The following is a 17,780-nucleotide window of genomic DNA, read 5'->3' as shown; positions in this document are numbered from 1 at the left end:
TGACTAAAGAGCCGGTGCTGTATCCACTGTGCCACCTAGCTGCTCCCAGTTACTTGACTTCTGAACTCTTTGTTAAGGTAGAGGTCTGCTTCCAGTGTGGAGAATATACTGTCCCAAGCTTCAGGAGTTTTGTGCAGCTGTTTTCAGAGAGCCTTCTAAGGTCCTCTAAATTTTCAGTTCTTCCAAGGTGGTATGATCAAAGGCGAGTTATTTATTCCTTTCCTGGCCTGTGCTCTGGTCTGTGTGTGACCACAAGCACGCTTTTCTGCGTTGGAACTATGAGGAGGATTCCCTTTTCACTGCTGCCACAAGCTTCACTACGCCAACACTCCTCCTCACCCCAGGACCTCCACCTAGTACCGTGACCCAGATGCAAACACGGGCAAAGCAAGAGAATCCTGCCTCAGCACCAGCAAAGAGATCCCTGCAATCCCCCCGATCAGCCACTTGATCCCCCCACTGTCTGTGGATCGAGAGCTCTGGAAGCAGCTGCTGCCCCAGATTTGCTGAGGCCCTGTCTTTTCCTGCACAGCCCATGCTGAACTGCGTTCCTGTCCCATCTTGGCGCAACAGACCTTTCCCATCAACCATCCAGGTTGTCTTGGGCTGGCAGTTTGTTTCACTCTGTCTTTTTGTGTGTTCTGCTGCTCTGGAATTTGTTTAGAGTCATTTTTTACAGGTGTCTGGAGGGGTTTGGGGGAGAGCTCAAGCAAAAAGCTCACTGCTTTTATTCTGCTATCTTGGCTCCGCCCCCTGTTCTTATTCCTTTTAAAATGAACATGGGATTTGGTACAGTACGAAAATTCTTTTTCAGATATGTAAGATAATACCTGTCAGGTTTCTCATGAATCATAATATAGATCTTATGCCCTGGGTTTTTTCTTTCAGGCACTGAACCAATTGAATGAACGAACATCATTGCAAGAGTCAGCCTAGTGAGATGGTACAACCCAACGGGGGTCCATCAGGAGATTACGAGACCCTTGGTGAAGGGTCTTCCCTGGGGAAATCAGCCATGCTGCATCTCCCTTCCAACCAAGTCTCTCCGGAGGCCCTCCAGCGCTTCTTGGAGGAGAACCAAGAGCTCAGAGGTGAGTGCCCCTCTACTAGCTGGGAACCTGATGGCTTAGAGTTGAGGTCCTTGGTGTTTTTGCATGGAGGAGCTAGTCTATGCATGTGAAGACTTGGGAGCTATGAGACTGAGGTGGGGATGCCAGAGGAAAGTCCAGGATGGGGCCTGGCCATATCTCTCTTCCCCTTCCAGTAGGGGTTAGGAACCTGTGGTCTGTAAACTTGTTTTTTTTTTAAAATATTTTGATAAATGCATTTTGATGCAGTTGGTTTCTGTTATAATCCTTTGCATTTTATTTTATTCATTTATTTTTTGAGAGTCTGTAGGCTTCACCAGACTGCTAACAGAGTCTGGGATAGAAGATAAGGGTAAGAGTCACTTTTTAGCTAGAGCTCCTGTGGCCAACCACATTGAAATATAATTGACTATTTGGGGACCTCTGATTTAGTGGATGGAATTGCCTTCTTCAAAAAGCTTTATTGGTGACTGATGCTTGTTTGTTTTATACCAGTCATTTCTTGATTTACGCGTGCCTTCTATCCTCCCAATTATCTCCATTCAATGTTCCCTTGTTGAAAATGTGATGGATACTTCGACTATTGGCCCCATTTTGCCCCTCTAGTCTTCCATTTCTCTACGGGAAGGAAGGAGGTATGTTTTACCTTCTCTTCTCTCATTGTATTTCAGCTGTAAGTTCAGCTGCCTCTTTGTGTTATTTTCACTTAACTTGATTGTAGTCATGATGTCTGTTGTTCTCGTGGCTCTGTTTACTTTGCTCTTTGTTCACGAATTAATAATCATGCAAATCTTCCCATGTTTTTCAAATTCCTCACATTTGTAGTTTCTTATGATTTAGTAGTATTCCATTATAGCGGAATCTGTCATATTCACATTTAATTGACCTGAATTCAACTCTACATACCAGGCAAAAAAATAAAAGAAAATTACAGTTGACATGATGTAGGTGGACGGTCTCTCATTGAACCTGTTGAGTATATACTCTAGGATAAGCCTGAGGTGGGAGACTGAATCTTTTATTCCACAGTTGGAGTTCAAGCCCTATGAGTCTTTCATAATCTCTTGCCCCAGTGACTGATTCTAGGATCTCCTCTCCATCATAGCCATAAGCAGTCTCTTCAGTTAGTCACTGAGCATTAACTACCTGCTGTGTGCCTAGGCATTGTGTGAGTCACTGGGGTACAAAGGTCAAATGAAATGGGGTGGGGTGGGTGGCAGGAGCCAGTATTCCAAGAGTGGAAATGGCATTCATATTCTAGACACATATACATATGTATGTATGTATGTGTATCTATATATGTGTGTATATAACATACAAAATACCATATGGTAGGAGAGAGGTATTGGGGGAGATACTGGGGGATGTGGGAAGGGGAAGACAGTACTGGCTAAGGGGTCTGGGAAAGGCGTGGTGCAGAAGGTGGACCTTGAGCTAAGCATTGAAAGAAACCGGGGCTTCCACAAGACACAGATGGAGAAGGAATACATTCCAGGTACTATAGAGAGAGGAGATGGAGTATCATGTGTGAGGAGCAAGAAGAAGGCCGCTTGGGCTAGGTCACAGAGCATTGTGTAATAAGGCTAGAAAGGTAGACTTCAGCTTGAAATACTAAAAAGATGAGATGTTATTTGATCTTGAAGGAGCTCTAAGGAGCCAGCTGGATTTTGAGTAGGGGCTGTGGTATGCTCATATTTATACTTTAGGAAAATTATTTGGGTAGTTTAGGTTGGTAGGGTTAAAGAGAGGGATGGCCTTTGTCCTGGTCAGCAAGAAGTCCCCTGCTAAGTTTCATTGACCTTGTGTCCTCACTTGTCCCCTTGGTAAAGCAGGAAGAAGAAATAGTGACTTTGGGGCTAGGGTGACCATTCTCTAACAACCCTTATGCACACTTCCTTCTGAAGCCTTTCCAAAAGTATTGTTTCTCCTCATTAGTTTTCCTGCCAGCTGCTATGTCTTGACCTGTTTTGGTTTTCCTTTTGAAAGTAAGTTTTGGTTCCAACCTCTTTCAGTTTAGTTGGACATAGGGAAAAAATAATATTTTCATTCAGTTTTGCCGCAGCAACAATCTCTGATGAATTTGCCCTCTTGATGTAGGGTGCCTTCTTTTAAACTTTGAAATTTAAAGATACCCTGGACCCTTTCAACTGAAGTTGTTTAAAGAAACTGTATTGAACTTGATGGACAATTTAAGGGATTTTCCAGGATAATTTTGACAAACTTGACTTGGAATCTATCCTCTCCCCTCCCCATCTAAAGATGCCTCTGTTTTATGTCCCTGCTCTGTAGTTCTTTTGGTCATTCTCTAATCCACTTTGTTTTCAGTTGTTTACTACTAGAAATAGTTGCATTACATGGAAACTTCCTTTCTGGGGTATATATGGCCTTGGTGTATATATGGCCCATGGTGAAATCACTGAGTCACAGAGGGTGATGGATCCATTTAGTGACTTTGCTGTCATAATTCCAAATTGCTTTCTGGAATGGTTCAACCAATTCTTGGCTCCATTAACAGTGCAGTATTGTTCCTGTCTTCCCATGAACTCACCCACATTGACTTTTCCTGTCTTTTTAGATTATGCTTGTCAATTTGATGAGTGGGAGGTGAAACTTCAGGGTTAGTTTCATGTGCATTTCTCTTATTGATGATTAGGAGCACTTTCAAATTTGTTATTGATGGTTTGCATTTCTTTTGCAAACTGTTCCTTGTATTTTGAGTGATGACTCTTTGTCTGGAATTTCTTTAAAATACGGTTTAAAAAGACAAACTTTCTCCTGGGATGATGAGTGCTGAGAGATGATATGAGTTTATAAAGGCAAGTTTTTATGGGAGAAATGCAAAGGGTGAAAGAACTATGGGCTTCTTTACCCAGTTCTGGAATGTTAAAATTGAGGGGAGGGACCCTCCTGAAGTTTTCAGAAACTAGGAAAGAGTAGTAATATGGTATAGAGGCAAGACTCAGGGACTGGGAATCAGGAGACTTAGGTCCTAGTACAGACTGCTGCCATTGTCTAATGGTAAGACCTTGGGCAAATTCCTTCGCTGATCTGGAAGTGAATCTGTGATCTGTAAAGGAAAGGAATTGTGTCAAACAGCTAGTGAAACCTTGCTTCCAGAGGCAGAGTCAAGATGATTGAGTGAGAGGAAGCATTTTAGTCCAGTTCACCAAGCTCTATCTTGACAAAAATCTAGAAAATGTACCAGTCTGGATTCTGATTGGTGAAAGCCCAGAAAAAATCACAGGGAGTCACTTTACCAGCCCAGGGCAGCTTGGGAAGCTAGATGAAGAGGTCTGAGAGGTCTGTGGACATTGGGGCAGGGGCTGGTCAGGAGCACAGCCCAGCAACAGTTGCAGCAAGCTTTCCAGTGCCCAGGGACTGATGGGCCTGAGGGCCCAGACAGGGCACCAGGGCAGGAAGCATCAAGACAGAAAAAGATCCCAGGGGGTCCCTGAACTAACACTGGGTGCAGGAACAGGGACCATCTAGCACCTCTATAGCCACTACCCAATTCTAGGTGTCAGATCCAAGGCAGAGAGGAGTGGTCATGAGTGTGGGCATCAGCTGTGTACTGAGCAAGGAGCATGTTGCAGAAGTGTACCTGTGTGGTTCTGGTCCCAGGGGCAGAGCAGCAACTCATTTCTAGCCTTTTACCCAGTACCATAAGCCTGCAGTGGGATAACCAGGGCAGGAGTCCCAAACCAAAGGGGAGCCTCCCAGCATGTCAGTAGTGACTGAGTCCAGGAACTATCTGCTGAAATTCCCAACCAGGGACAACCCAATAGACTCAAGCCTGGGTCAGGAACTTGCAGAGCACAGACTAGGAGGGCAGTGAACAGACCTCACCTGGTATCACTCTACTTTGAGCTGTGAAAGCTGCAGCAGGACATGATAACAGTAACTGGTAATAATAATAACTAACATTTATATAGTGCTTTAGATGCACTCAGCACTATGCCAAGTGCTTTACAATTATCTCATTTGATCCTTATCACCCTGGGAGTAGGCACTGTTATCATCCCCATTTTACAGTTGAGAGAAGGATGCAAACAGATGAAGTGACTTTTTGAGGTCACACAGCTAGTAAGTATCTGAGGTGGGATTTGAATTCAGGTCTTCCTGACTCTGCAGTCAGGCCCAGTGCTTTGTGTACTCTTGTACCACTTGGCACCCTCAGAAGAGAATTTGATTCAAAGGCCACTGTGCCTTGAGAGAGGTACAAAATTTGAATAAGACATGACCTCTTTCTTTAGTGAACTTGCAGTCTAATGGGGAAATAAATCAATAGAAATAATAATAACTAACATGTGATTCTTTGCTTTATATATGTTATCTCATTTGAGCTTTACAGCAACCGTATAAGGTAGGTATCATTGGTATTCTTGTCTTCATTTTACAGAATAGGCAACTGAGAAAAGAAAGTCACATGCCCATAATCACATAACTAGGAAATATCAGAGGTAGGATTTGAACCTAGGTCTTCCTGACTCTGCTTCTAATTCTTGACCACCGTTGACAATCCCCAGTCAATTAAGTGCATTGGAAAGTTACAAAATAAAGTGCAGTGATAGAGTCCAAGAGGGAAGCTCATTGCCAGATTCTATACCACAGGACCCCAGGTATTGAGTTGGAAGCTTGCTCATTTTGCAGATGTGGGGAATCAGGGAAGGCTTTCTGGAAGAGTTGACAATTGAATTGGGCTTTAAAAGATGAATTGGAATTCAGTAAATGAAGAGAGGTAGTTCCAGTTTGTCTGGAGCATAATATAACATTCAGGGAGGAGACTAATATGAGGCAGGGCTGGAGAGGCCAGCACTCCTAAGATCTTAGTTCTAGAGCTGGAAGGTACCTTAGAGGCCATCCAAATCCACCCCTCATTTGATGGATGAGGAAACTGAAGTTCAGACAGTTCAAGTGATTTGTCCAAGGTAATGCAGCTAGTAAGTGCCAGAGCCAGAATTTGAACCCAGGTCCTGTTGATTCCAAATTCATCACTCTTTCCCTGAAACCACATAACCTTCCTTTCAATTCCAATCTTTGTGATTTTTTGATTTTGTGATCTGTCTGTGGTGTTGGCAGATGCCTTACGACAGAGCAACCACATGCTCCGGCAGCGTTATCAAGAGTTCCTGAACTTCCAAGCCAACCAGAAGGAGGAGAAGGAGTTTCTCATGAGAAAATTTCAGGAGGCTAGGAAACTGGTGGAGAAGCTAAACATGGAGAAGCTGGAGCTGAAGAGACAGAAGGAGAAGGCGCTGCAGGAAAGCGAGCAGGTACTGAGGTGCTAGGACGGGGAAATCTGGGCTCTTAAAGGAAAGTCTGAGGCACCCCCTGCCCCAAGCCATCTGTGGAACCCAGAATCAGCTCAAGAAACTTGGCCTTGGCTCTAGGCTAATTCCCCCACTCCTCTTATGGTTGTGAAGGAACTATTGTCCTTGAAGCATTCTGATTCTTCTCAGTGTGGTGCTAAACATGGGGGGAATGGGGAGAACCCTAACAAGGATCTTCAGGATGTTCCCTGAGGTGGTAAGGACACTGGGAGGGGTTAGGCCTAGTTGAGGAATGGGGTCCAGGGCTCTCTGGAAGGCTTTGGAGCAGAGATGGTGCTTTGGGGCATGGAGTCTGAGCTGAGAGGGCATGGTTTTTTGTAAACCTTCCCATTGGTTCTTGTTAACCAAGTGGTGGGGCTTGCTTTTTGTTTTTGTTGAAAGATTTATTTGTACTTAGGGAATTAAATGCTAAAGGGGAGTGTGGGATGTTTTGAGTGTCTTTTCCTAGGAGGGGATCACTGATATCTTACTAGTCGTCCGATCTTTTCAGGTTGGTAAACCCCAGCCTTCAGATAGTGCTCCATTTAGTTAGTGTTGACCTGGAATGGCTTCTAAATGTGCTTGGTAAGGAGTCACCTGCACCCAGAGGGTGGTGATCTATTGTCCAAAGCTACTTTGAGGCAGCATTAAGTCAGGAAGACTTGGGTTCTAGTCCTGGATCTTCCATTTGTGCCTCTTAGTGCCCTAAGTGACTCTCTCTTTTGTGCCACTTATGGGGGAGTTGCAAATCTGCATTGGTGGAGTTCTCCAAGGTGCTGAGGTCACAAGATTGAAAGTTGGATGATGGTTGTTGTAATTTATTAACAAGGCACAGCATAGTAACTTAGATGTGTAAAAATGTCTGCCGAATTGAAGGTTTAGCTCCATTCAGGGATGTGACATTTTTGATAGGCTATTTGATTTAAAGTAATTTTTGCAACCCAGGAAGGAAATTTACAGATGGGGACGGGAGGTCCATTCTTTCTCTAAATCCTATGGTTACCACCTCTCCTCCTCCCATTTTATAGATGGGAGAACTGAAGCCAAGGGAGGTGAAGAGGCTTGCTTAAAGTCATGGAGCCTTGGTGTGGAGGTTGACTACCCCCTGTGACTGGCCCAGGCTTTGATGATGGCCCACTGACCTTTCTGATGTTTTTAAACATTAAAGTAGAGCTTTGCAGACTCTTCTTCCCCCATTGAGCTTTCTAGCTCACTGCACTAAGAATAGACCAGCTTTATGTGAGGAGGCAAGCACTGCTGTTCTCCTGAGCAGGCCTTGTGGGTGGAGACCAGGGCTGCAGCATTATCCACAAACTCTCATTAGGTACTTCTGGGTGTAGGGCCCTGGTCCTGGGACACAGAGGTAGAAGACTGTAGTCCTGGCCTTAGAAGGACTCTAGGTCTGGTCTAGGAGATTCAACAAGGTCTCGCTGTACCAAGGTAGCATCTGCTAAGTACTATATAAGGTCAAAGGGGCTCAATAGTACTGTACAGAAAGGCCACTAGGGGGCACGACAGTGCACAGAGTGCCTGTAGACCTGGAGTGAGGCTTAAGGTCAAATCAGCCTCAGACACTTCCTGCCATGGGACTCTGTGAAAGTCACTTAACCCTTCTTTGTCTCAGTTTCTCCATCTGTAAAATGAGGATAATAATAGCATCTACGTCCCAGGGTTGTTGTGAGGATAAAATGAGATAAGATTGGTAAAGTACATTGCAGACCTTTCCATTTCCATTCTAAAGTGCCACAGAAGTGCTAGCTGTCATGATGGAGCTGGGTTTGGGTTCTTCCTGGGTTTTAGGCCTAGTTACCTGCCACTATTTGCATCACCTTGGGCAAGTCCCTTCTCTCTGGGCCCATTTTATCTCTGAAGGGATTACACTAGATGAGCATAAAGCCCCTTCCAGTTATTTATTTTTTAGTTTTAGATTTTTATTCTGAACTTAAACACCAAAAAAGCAGCATTTTCCATATACCCAGTAGAATGCAAAAAAGAAGACTGATTGTGAAATCATGAATCTTCATTTCATGCTGATTGCTTCAAAAATGTATGTGTGTATATAAAAAAATCCATATTACTTTCAAAATATTTTGGCTTGTCTGCTTCCTTCTGTTCTCTTTTGTGCATTAAAAAAAATATTTCAGTGGCTCTCTCTTTTTTTTTTGCATCATTACTGCTAACTCCTGCCCCTCAACCCCTCGTAACATAGTTTTTAAGGAGCTATTTTCTTTGGTAATGTTTTTATACCTCTTTTACCATTTGGCCAATTCTGATTTTATGGAGTTATTTTCTTCAGTAATGTTCTGTACCTCTTTTACAAAGCTGTTAATTCTCTTCTTATAACTTTCTTCCATAGCTCTCATTTCTTTTTCCGTTTTTCCCTCTACTGCTCTTATTTGATTTTTAAAATAACTTTTTTTGCTCTTTTAAAAAAGTCTTTAAGGAATTCTTATTAGACTAGTGTCCCAGCTGTATTTTCTTTGGGCCTTTGCTTGTTGATATTCTTAATTCATTGTCTTCTTCTGTCTTGAGTTTCCTTATTACTGTGGTAGCTCTTTATGGTCAGGTTCTTTTTTTGTTGTTTGCTCATTCTTCCAGCCTCCTTCCTCACTTTGGACTTGATGTTAGAGCTGGACTCTGTGCACTTCAGTGGGGGCTGGGGGGAATGTCTGGCCTGGGTTTCTGTCCTCTTCCATCCTTCTGCTGCTTTCACAGCTCTGGTGAGATCTGGGGTGAGGTCTGTTCACTGCCCTCCTAGTCTGTGCTCTGCAAGTTCCTGACCCAGGCTTGAGTCTATTGAGTTGTCCCTGGTTGGGAATTTCAGCAGATAGTTCCTGGACTCAGTCACTACTGACATGCTGGGAGGCTCCCCTTTGGTTTGGGACTCCTGCCCTGGTTATCCCACTGCAGGCTTATGGTACTGGGTAAAAGGCTAGAAATGAGTTGCTGCTCTGCCCCTGGGATCAGAGCCACACAGGTACATTTCTGCAACATGTTCCTTGCTCAGTACACAGCTGATGCCCACACTCATGACCACTCCTCTCTGCCTTGGATCTGACACCTAGAATTGGGTAGTGGCTATAGAGGTGCTAGATGGTCCCTGTTCCTGCACCCAGTGTTAGTTCAGGGACCCCCTGGGATCTTTTTCTGTCTTGATGCTTCCTGCCCTGGTGCCCTGTCTGGGCCCTCAGGCCCATCAGTCCTTGGGCACTGGAAAGCTTGCTGCAACTGTTGCTGGGCTGTGCTCCTGACCAGCCCCTGCCCCAATGTCCACAGACCTCTCAGAGCTCTCCATCTAGCTTCCTAAGCTGCCCTGGGCTGGTAAAGTGACTCCCTGTGATTTTTTCTGGGCTTTCTCCATTCAGAATTCAGGCTGGCACATTTTCTAGATGTTTGTCGAGTCTAGTTCTGTCTGGTACAAATTTCAGGGTTTTCCTAGTGTAGGCATGTTGGAGCTGGGAGTCTGCCCAGGCATTTTGCCCTGAAGTCTACTCATTCTAGTTAATAACAATTTCTGAGTAATGGTAAATAAGGCGGGATCAGGTTGTGGAGGGCTTCAAATGCCAGGCTAAGGGGCTTGGGCTTGTGTTGTAACTAGTGGGAACCATTGACCATTTTTGACCTGAGAATGAGAAGTGTATGGAAAGAGCCCTGGGTGATAGTCATTGCTTTCTCTGGGATTCACAAAAGTCTGTCAGTGCAGCCTGGTCTCTCTAGCATGGCCTGTCAGAATAAATGGGCACAGCGATGTCCTGGTTAAACTCTCTACACCATCATCAGCATGTCTGGTCTTGGCAAATCTTGGCCATGAAATGAGATTGGGCTTGGTTAGCATTTTACTAGAATCTTGCCTGAGCATCTCGAGAGTGGCAGGTCTTGAAAGGTAACCCTGAAGTCCCATCTAATTCAGAGTTTTTGGTTTTATGAGGGTCAGATCCCAGGTGAGATGGAAAGAGAGGCTTTGAGGACCCTGAAGGAGCAGCTAGAAGAGCGTTTGCGACACTTTCAAGAGGCCAGTGAAAGCCTCCAGAAGGAGAAACAAGTCCTTCTTCTGGAGAACCAGGAGCTGAGGAAGAAAGCAGCTCAAGGCCAAGCTGGGGAGACCCAGCTGAAGATGAAGGTAACTTGTGAGCACGTGGGGCTGAGGAGGGCCCAACTGCTCCTTCTCCTTCTGGGAGTGATGCTGGCCTGAGTGGCAGGAGCCCAGAGTTCTAGCCTTGGCTCTGCCACTCACCAACTGGTAATCTTGGGTGAGTTTTCACCTCTCCTCTTAGAGAAGCAATGGTGTTGAACTAGATGATCTCCAAGTTTCCTTCCTGCTCTGGGATTCTAGGGTTCTTGTATAAATTCACAGAATTTAGTTCAGTGATCATCTAGGCCAGTGCTGGGCTTGTTGGGCCCCCTGCTACATTTTATAGTTATAAATACGATAAAACTTGATTTACAAATGTAAAAGCCATTCTTAGGTGGGAGGATTTGCTCCTTGGGCCCTAATTTGCTGACCCTTGACCTTAACCATCCCATAATTGTAAAGATACTATTCATTCCACTGTCAGACAAATAAACTCTAGCTGGAGTGGCGCAACTCTGAATCCAGTCAGAATTAGAGAGTTGGAAAGGACCTCAGTGACTACCTGGTCCCACTCATACACTTACAGTGCCCTATAACACACTTACCAAGTGGTTATCCAGCCTGTGCTCAAGGACCTCCAAATAGGGCAACTCAGCATCTCTTGAGGCAAGCTGTTTTGCTTTGTAACAACTCCAATTGTTAGACAGTTTTTCCGACGTCAAGCCTAAATTGGACATCCCTTTCACCCGTACCCCAAAATCGTTCCTGGCTCTGTTTAGAGCCAGACAGAACAAGTCTAGTCCTTTCTCCACAGAACAGCCCTTCAAAATACTTGGCCCCTGCTCTTATGTCCCTCTGAGCCTTCTCTTCTCCAGACTAAATACAGCCAGGTGAGGGACTTAAGACCCTCCCCTATCCTGATAGCCCTCTTCTAGTTCATTTCTAGCTACTGAACATAGCACTCCAGATGAGATCTGACAGGGGCCAGAGATAGTGGCATTATCCCCTCCCTATTCTGTAAGCTCAGTCTCTTCTTAATAATGCAGTGGCCCAGGATGCACTTGGCTCTTTGTGATTGTCCCAGCTGACTCACACTAAGCTGGTGGTCCCCCATAATACCCCTTGGCCCTTTTCACAATAACAGCTTCTTTCTATGCCTCCTCCCTATTCTGCCTGAAAAGTCAATAGACAAAGACTTCATGTTTATCCTTGTTGCATTTCACTTATTAGATTTGGCCAAGCCCTCTGGCCTGTCATGGTCCTTTTGGATCCTGACCCTGTCAGCCAGTGTGTTGGGTGTCATCTGCAGATTTAAGGAGTGTACACTGTCTATGACTTTAAGCCATTGCTTAAAAAGTGATCTGAGTTACTCTGGGAAAGAGAGGGAGGGAGTGCAGAATAGTGATCCTGTCTGAGAGTTTAGTAGGAGTTAGCTTATGTCCGTGCAGTGTCAGGTTTGTCCCCAGACTCAGGTGCGTCTCCCAGAGAAGACTCCCTCCTTTTGGTAACTAGGAACAGCCATGGTACTTGCTCTGCACAGAGTCTGTTTCAGCCAGGGGTAGATCTGGTTCTGGGAGAGGGAGACCAGATCTGCACATCACTCAGACATTGCTTACCATATATGCGTGCCTACTTATGTGAAGCCTGGTTTTTTCTCTTTGGCATTTCAGGACTGTGGGATCCAACCACAAAGACTGCTGGAGACAGAATCTCTGCAAGGGGCAAGTGGCAGGTTAGCATTGCTGTATTTTAGGGTCATCTGCTTTCTCTCGTATTGTTTTTTGATTGGAATCATCTCCAAAGTGACCTGTCACAGCCTGTTTCTGGGATTTGGAAGGGGTTTCACAGTAGAACAGCAGGGCTTTATTATAGCAAATATAATTTTCCTAAGGAGAGGCTTCAGGTTTCAAACAAGACAGCAGGGAGGGGGATGGAAAGGGGCAATGAGGGAAAAGGGATTCCGGGCAAAAATGTACTTCCTGGGCTCGGTTGCCTGAAGGTGGCAGACGTTGCTGTAACCCAGTCCACTTTGGGCCATAGTAGGAATGGGATTGAGGGATGGCATTACTGGTTACCTGGAGTTGGCACACCCAAATTAATTTCATTCATTTAGTTTGTTTAATAAATTTTTATTAAGTGCTTACTATGTGCCAGATTGGGACTACAGAAAGAGGCAAAAGAGAGTCCTTTCCTCCAAGGAGCTTACAGTCTAATGGGGAAGACAGCAGGCAAACAAATAGATAGAAAACAAGCTGTGTACAAGGTAAATAGGAAATAATTAACAGAGGGAAGGCACTAGAAGGGGTTGAGGAAGTTGAAGGAAGTCAGAGAGGTCAGTAGTCATAGAGGAGGAAGGGGGAGTGTGTGTGTGGAGCTGAGAGATGAAGTATCTTGTTTGTGCAGTGTCACTGGATCAGAGAATACATATAAGGGAGACTAAAGGGAAGAAGGGGCTAAGTTATGAAGGGCTTTGAATGCCAAATGGAGCGTTTTGTATTTGATCCTGGAGGTGATAGGGGGCCCCTGGAGCTTATTGAATAAGGGGGGCCAGAGTGGTGACTTGATCAGACCTGAACTTTAGGAAAATCACTTTAGTGGCTGAATAGAGCATGGGCTGGAGGAGGGGGAGGCTTGAGGCAAGCAGTCTTGGGGTGAAGGTGAAGAGGGCCCTGCACTAGATAGGCAGCAGTATCAGAGGAGAGTAGAGCGTGTATTTGAGAGGTACTGCAGAGATAACGTCGGCAGACTTTGGTAGGAGCTTGGATATATTGGGTGGGTGGGGGAGAGTGAAGAGTGCAGGATGAATCAGGTTGTGAGCCTGAAGAACTGGAAGCATGGTGCTGCCCTCTACAGTAATAGGGAAGAGAAGGAAGATAGGGGGAAAGATAATGAGTTCTGTTTTGGACATGTTGAGTTTGAGATCTCTATTGGGCATCCAGATTGAGGTGTCTGAGAGGCCATTGAAGATGGGAGGCTTGAAGTCAGCAGAGAGATTGGGGCAGGAAAAGTAGATCTGGTGGTCATTCTGTCCATGGGAGCCAATGAGATCCCCAAGTGACATAGGATAGAGGGAGGAGAGAAGAGAGTCCAGGACAGAACTTGAGGGACACCTATGGTTAGAGGGTGTGATCTGGAGGAGGATCCGGCAAAAGAGACAGAGAAGGAGCGGTCAGAGAGGTAGGAGGAGAACCAGGAGAGAGGGATATCCCCAAGACCTAGAGAGAAGAAAGTGTCCAGGAGGAGAAAGTGATCGACATTGTCCAAGGCTGCAAAGAGGTCAAGCGCAAGGATTGAGGAAAGGCCGTTTGATTTGGCAACCAAGATCATGTGTAACTTTGGAGAGAGCAGTTTCAGTAGAATGACGTGGTTGGAAGTGAGATTGTAAGGTGTTAAGAAGAGAGCGAGAGAAGAGAAGTTAGAGGCTCTTATTGTAGATGGCCTTTTCAAAAAATTTGACCCTAAAGGGCAAAAGAGAAATAGGATAAGAGGAGAATGGATCGATCAAGGGAGGGTTTTTTCAGGATGGGGAGACATAGGCATGTTTGTAGGCAGTAGGGAATGAGCCAGCAGACAGGGAGAGATTGAAGATGAGAGTGGAGAAAGAGGGACAGAAGGCACCTGAGTGATAGGGGATGAGAAAATGAGGGAGGAAGAGGGAGTTCATGGTGAACAGTCTTGATTTTTTCAATAAATGTGAAGCAAGGTTCTCAGCTAAGGGGGGGGGCGGCAGGGAGCCATGGCAGGTTCTGTCAAATTCTCACTTTGTCTCAGATGAATGGACAGTGGTCTTGTGCAGATGCCCGAGTCATTTTCTTCCTATCCAGGTAGCTCTCTGAGGCCATTAAAGGCTGTGGCTTTAGATAAAAATAATTTTCATTTTGTTAAAACAAGGTTTTTTAATTGATATGTTTTTGGTTTTATATCACCTACATTTTCTGATGTCTCTCTTCTCCCTTTTTGTGAGAGCTGTCCCTGATAACAAGGGATAAGGGGAACAAAGCCAGTTACACAGAGCTAATCAGCATATTGAAAAAGTTGGATGGTACATGCAGTATTCCACATCCATAGTCCCCTACCTCTGCGAAGAAGTAAGAGAAGGTAGAAAGCCAGAAACCAATGTAAGGCTGGCTGGGAAATGCAAGGGATTGGCCATTTTGAGAAACCCAGAAACAGAATCCAAGCACGAAGTGGAATAAGCATTGATTAAGTGCCTAAATATGGGCCAGTCACTGTGCTAAATGTTTCACAAACAATATCTCATTTGATAATTACATGGCGGGCATGGAAACTTCCAGCAGAGGTGAGAGCAGAACATAGGTGAGGTCTAGAAGTGCCAGGTTTGGGGAGTTAGTGGATGGGCCACTGGCACCCCCGAAACCCCTTTCACATTCAGGCTATTGGCTGTTCCCTGTTGGTCGTAGATGAGGATTGGAGCTGGAGGAAAGACCCTTCTAGCACCTCTCCTCTTGAAAGGGGTGGGTGAGCCAGCTCAGCTTCTGGCAGCAGAAAGCTGGCTTGGGTCCTGCTTCTTTTGCCAGGACTTCATTGCCTCAGGGGCAGCTGGGGGGTACCACAGTACACAGATCTCTGGTCCTGGAGTCAGAAGACCTGAGTTCAGATGTGACCTCAGACACTGACTAGCTGTGTGACCCTGGGCAAGTCACTTTGCCTCTGACTGCTTCAGTTTCCCTGTCTGTAAAAATGGGAATAATTATAGCATCTCCCTCACAGGGTTGTTGGGAGGATCAAATGTGAGGATATTGTAAAGTGCTTAGCATAGCACCTGTCACATAGTAGGTGTTTAAATAAGTGTTTGTTTCAGGGGCAGCTAGGTGGTACAGTGGATAGAGCACCAGCCCTGGATTCAGGAGGACCTGAGTTCAAATATAACCTCAGACACTTGACCCTTACTAGCTGTGTGACTTTGGGCAAGTCACTTAACCCCAATTGCCTCACCAAAAAAAAAAGTTTGTTTCTCCCTCTCCCCCCACCCCCTTTTCTGAGAGGGATTCCAAGCATACAGGGCTCATAACAGCTTTTCCTTCTTGTATTTTTCTTTTAGTGGTAGGAGTGAGGATTCAAACAACTTGCTGAAGAAGAAGATGCAGGATGTTGAGAATGAGTGAGTTGTTGGTACAAAAGCTCCAGAGGTTTTCACCCATTCAGTGGGACAGTCACCTGTGCTGGGTCTGAAAGACACCTCTGTCCTGCCCTCTCCTGCCATGCCCTCTCTCTTTGGTCTTGGATCCCCTGGTGCTTTTTGCCCCATCATGCCCAGCAGTCCTTGTCATGGTGCAGGCCAGCAGGGTTCTAGGCCAGCCTTAGGACACCTTGACTCACTGCTGAGCAGGGAACAGCCAGGGATTGCCTTTTCTAGGAACACGGTGCTGAAGCAGGAGCTGGCGTCCCTGCAGGGCAAGGTGGCCCAGTTGGCAGTGAGGGAAAAAGATGTGGAGAGGAGGGCCGAGCAGCAGTTACAGGCCCTGAAGAGGCAGTTGGAGGTGAGGAGGAACTATGATTGGCACCTGAACTAAGGGTCTCAGGGCTGCCTAGGCTCAGTGGCACTAGAACACTTAGTGCCCTGGGGCAAGTAAAGGGGAAGAAGGGAAGAGACAGAGGAGGGAGAGGCAGCGGTTCTGGGACGCCCGGCCTGGGCAGAGGGGAGCGAGAGGCAGTGGTTCTGGGACGCCTGGCCTGGGCGGAGGGGAGGGAGAGGCAGTGGTTCTGGGACGCCCGGCCTGGGCAGAGGGGAGGGAGAGGCAGCGGTTCTTGGGAAGCCCGGCCTGGGCAGAGGGGAGCGAGAGGCATGGTTCTGGGAAGCCTGGCCTGGGCAGAGGGGAGCGAGAGGCAGCGGTTCTGGGAAGCCCGGCCTGGGCAGAGGGGAGGGAGAGGCAGCGGTTCTGGGAAGCCCGGCCTGGGCAGAGGGGAGGGAGAGGCAGCAGTTCTGGGAAGCCTGGGGGGCAGCATGATGGGATGGCAGCAGCAATACTGGATTTAGCATCACAGAACCTGGGCTTGAATTCTGTCCCTGACCTTGATTCAGTGACTTTCCAGGATTATAGATTTGGAGTGTAGAAGTGCTCTCGTTGAATACCACTATAGATGAGGCCATTGAAACCCAGAGAGGAAGGGGCTTGCCTACGGTCATCTGGATAGTAAGTAGCACAGTGAAGATCTGAACCCAGCTCTTCTGACTGGGCCTCAGTTTCCTGACATGTTAATTGATGATATCCGTGGGCCCTTTTGATCCAAAGTCCCAGCATTTCATCACATCCACACATTCCCCAGAGGCTTCCTGTGTGGAAGGCCAGGGCCTGTTGCTCTGGGAGCTGCATAGATTGAAGATTTTGTACCGTCTCACACTCTTGGAGTGCAGAACGAGGCATGTGCCCGAAGAGCTCGCTAGGCAGATAAAGCAGCATAGATTTGGGGCTGAATCAGTGAGGGTTCCAGGAGCTGCCCACGTGGATGTTGGGCCTCCTCAAACTGGAGCCTTGAAGGATGGGCCTGGAGGGGAGAGCTGTGTGGTGCCAGGTAAGGATGAGATAAGAGGTATTTCATTTGGCAGACATTTCTTAACCTGCCTGACATGTCAGGGGAGACAAAAAGACCAATAAAACTTGATCCCTGTTCTCCTGTACCTTTGACCCTAAACAGGAAGATGAGACATGTTTACAAGTAACCGTAAAACAAGACAAGAATTCATGCAGGCCACACTTTAACTGGGGCCTTGAGTACATGAAAAGAAGCTGGGAGAAATAACAATAATGTTTATATTGCACTCTAAGGTTTGCAAAACGCTTTTGCAATTATGTTCTTATTTGATCATCATGACAACTCTGGGAGTGAGCTATTATGACTTCCATTTTACGGATAAGTTTACTGAGGAAGGCATAGGTTAAGTGATTTGCCCAGGGTCTCACAGCTAGGATGTGTCTGGGCCTGCTGCTCTGTGCACTGTGGTGCCCCCAGCTGGAAAAGTAAGTTGGAGGCTGATTGTGGAGGGCCTTGAATGCCCAGACTCACAGATTTGGATGTTATTTGAGAAGCAGTGCGGGGAGGGGTGGTGGCATTGAAAGTTTTTTGAGGAAGGAGAATGACATGATGATAGTTGTCTGGCATTTGTGTGTAAATTAACTTGGTGGGGGCAGCTAGGTGGTGCGGTGGATAGAACACTGGCCCTAAAGTCAGGAGGACCTGAGTTAAAATCCAGCCTCAGACCAAACAATTGACACTTACTAGCTGTGTGACCCTGGGCAAGTCACTTAACCCCAATTGCCTAAAAAAAAAAAATCAGGGGAGCCAACTGAG

General features: G+C 46.2%; 1 protein-coding gene across 4 annotated transcripts in view; it reads left to right on the top strand.

Moving 5' to 3' along the window:
* Positions 1-17,780, top strand: part of IKBKG (inhibitor of nuclear factor kappa B kinase regulatory subunit gamma) — a 48,736-nt gene that overhangs the window by 18,868 nt on the left and 12,088 nt on the right. For 3 of the 4 annotated variants that reach the window (XM_020975602.2, XM_020975604.2, XM_020975601.2), the window contains exons 2-7: positions 889-1,091; positions 6,168-6,361; positions 10,326-10,517; positions 12,140-12,201; positions 15,532-15,591; positions 15,847-15,970. In XM_020975602.2, coding sequence (XP_020831261.1) covers positions 905-1,091; positions 6,168-6,361; positions 10,326-10,517; positions 12,140-12,201; positions 15,532-15,591; positions 15,847-15,970 — 819 coding nt within the window. In that variant the 5' untranslated portion in view covers positions 889-904. The remainder of the gene's footprint in view (positions 1-888; positions 1,092-6,167; positions 6,362-10,325; positions 10,518-12,139; positions 12,202-15,531; positions 15,592-15,846; positions 15,971-17,780) is intronic. The other variant, XM_020975603.2, reaches the window with a different exon arrangement.

This window comes from Phascolarctos cinereus, unplaced genomic scaffold (genome assembly GCF_003287225.1).
Source record: "Phascolarctos cinereus isolate Bilbo 61053 unplaced genomic scaffold, phaCin_HiC Scaffold_8;HRSCAF=390, whole genome shotgun sequence".
In the NCBI taxonomy this organism is placed as follows: Eukaryota; Metazoa; Chordata; class Mammalia; order Diprotodontia; family Phascolarctidae; genus Phascolarctos; species Phascolarctos cinereus.
Note: the sequence above shows the minus strand (reverse complement) of the source record. Positions and strands in the feature narration are given on the sequence as shown.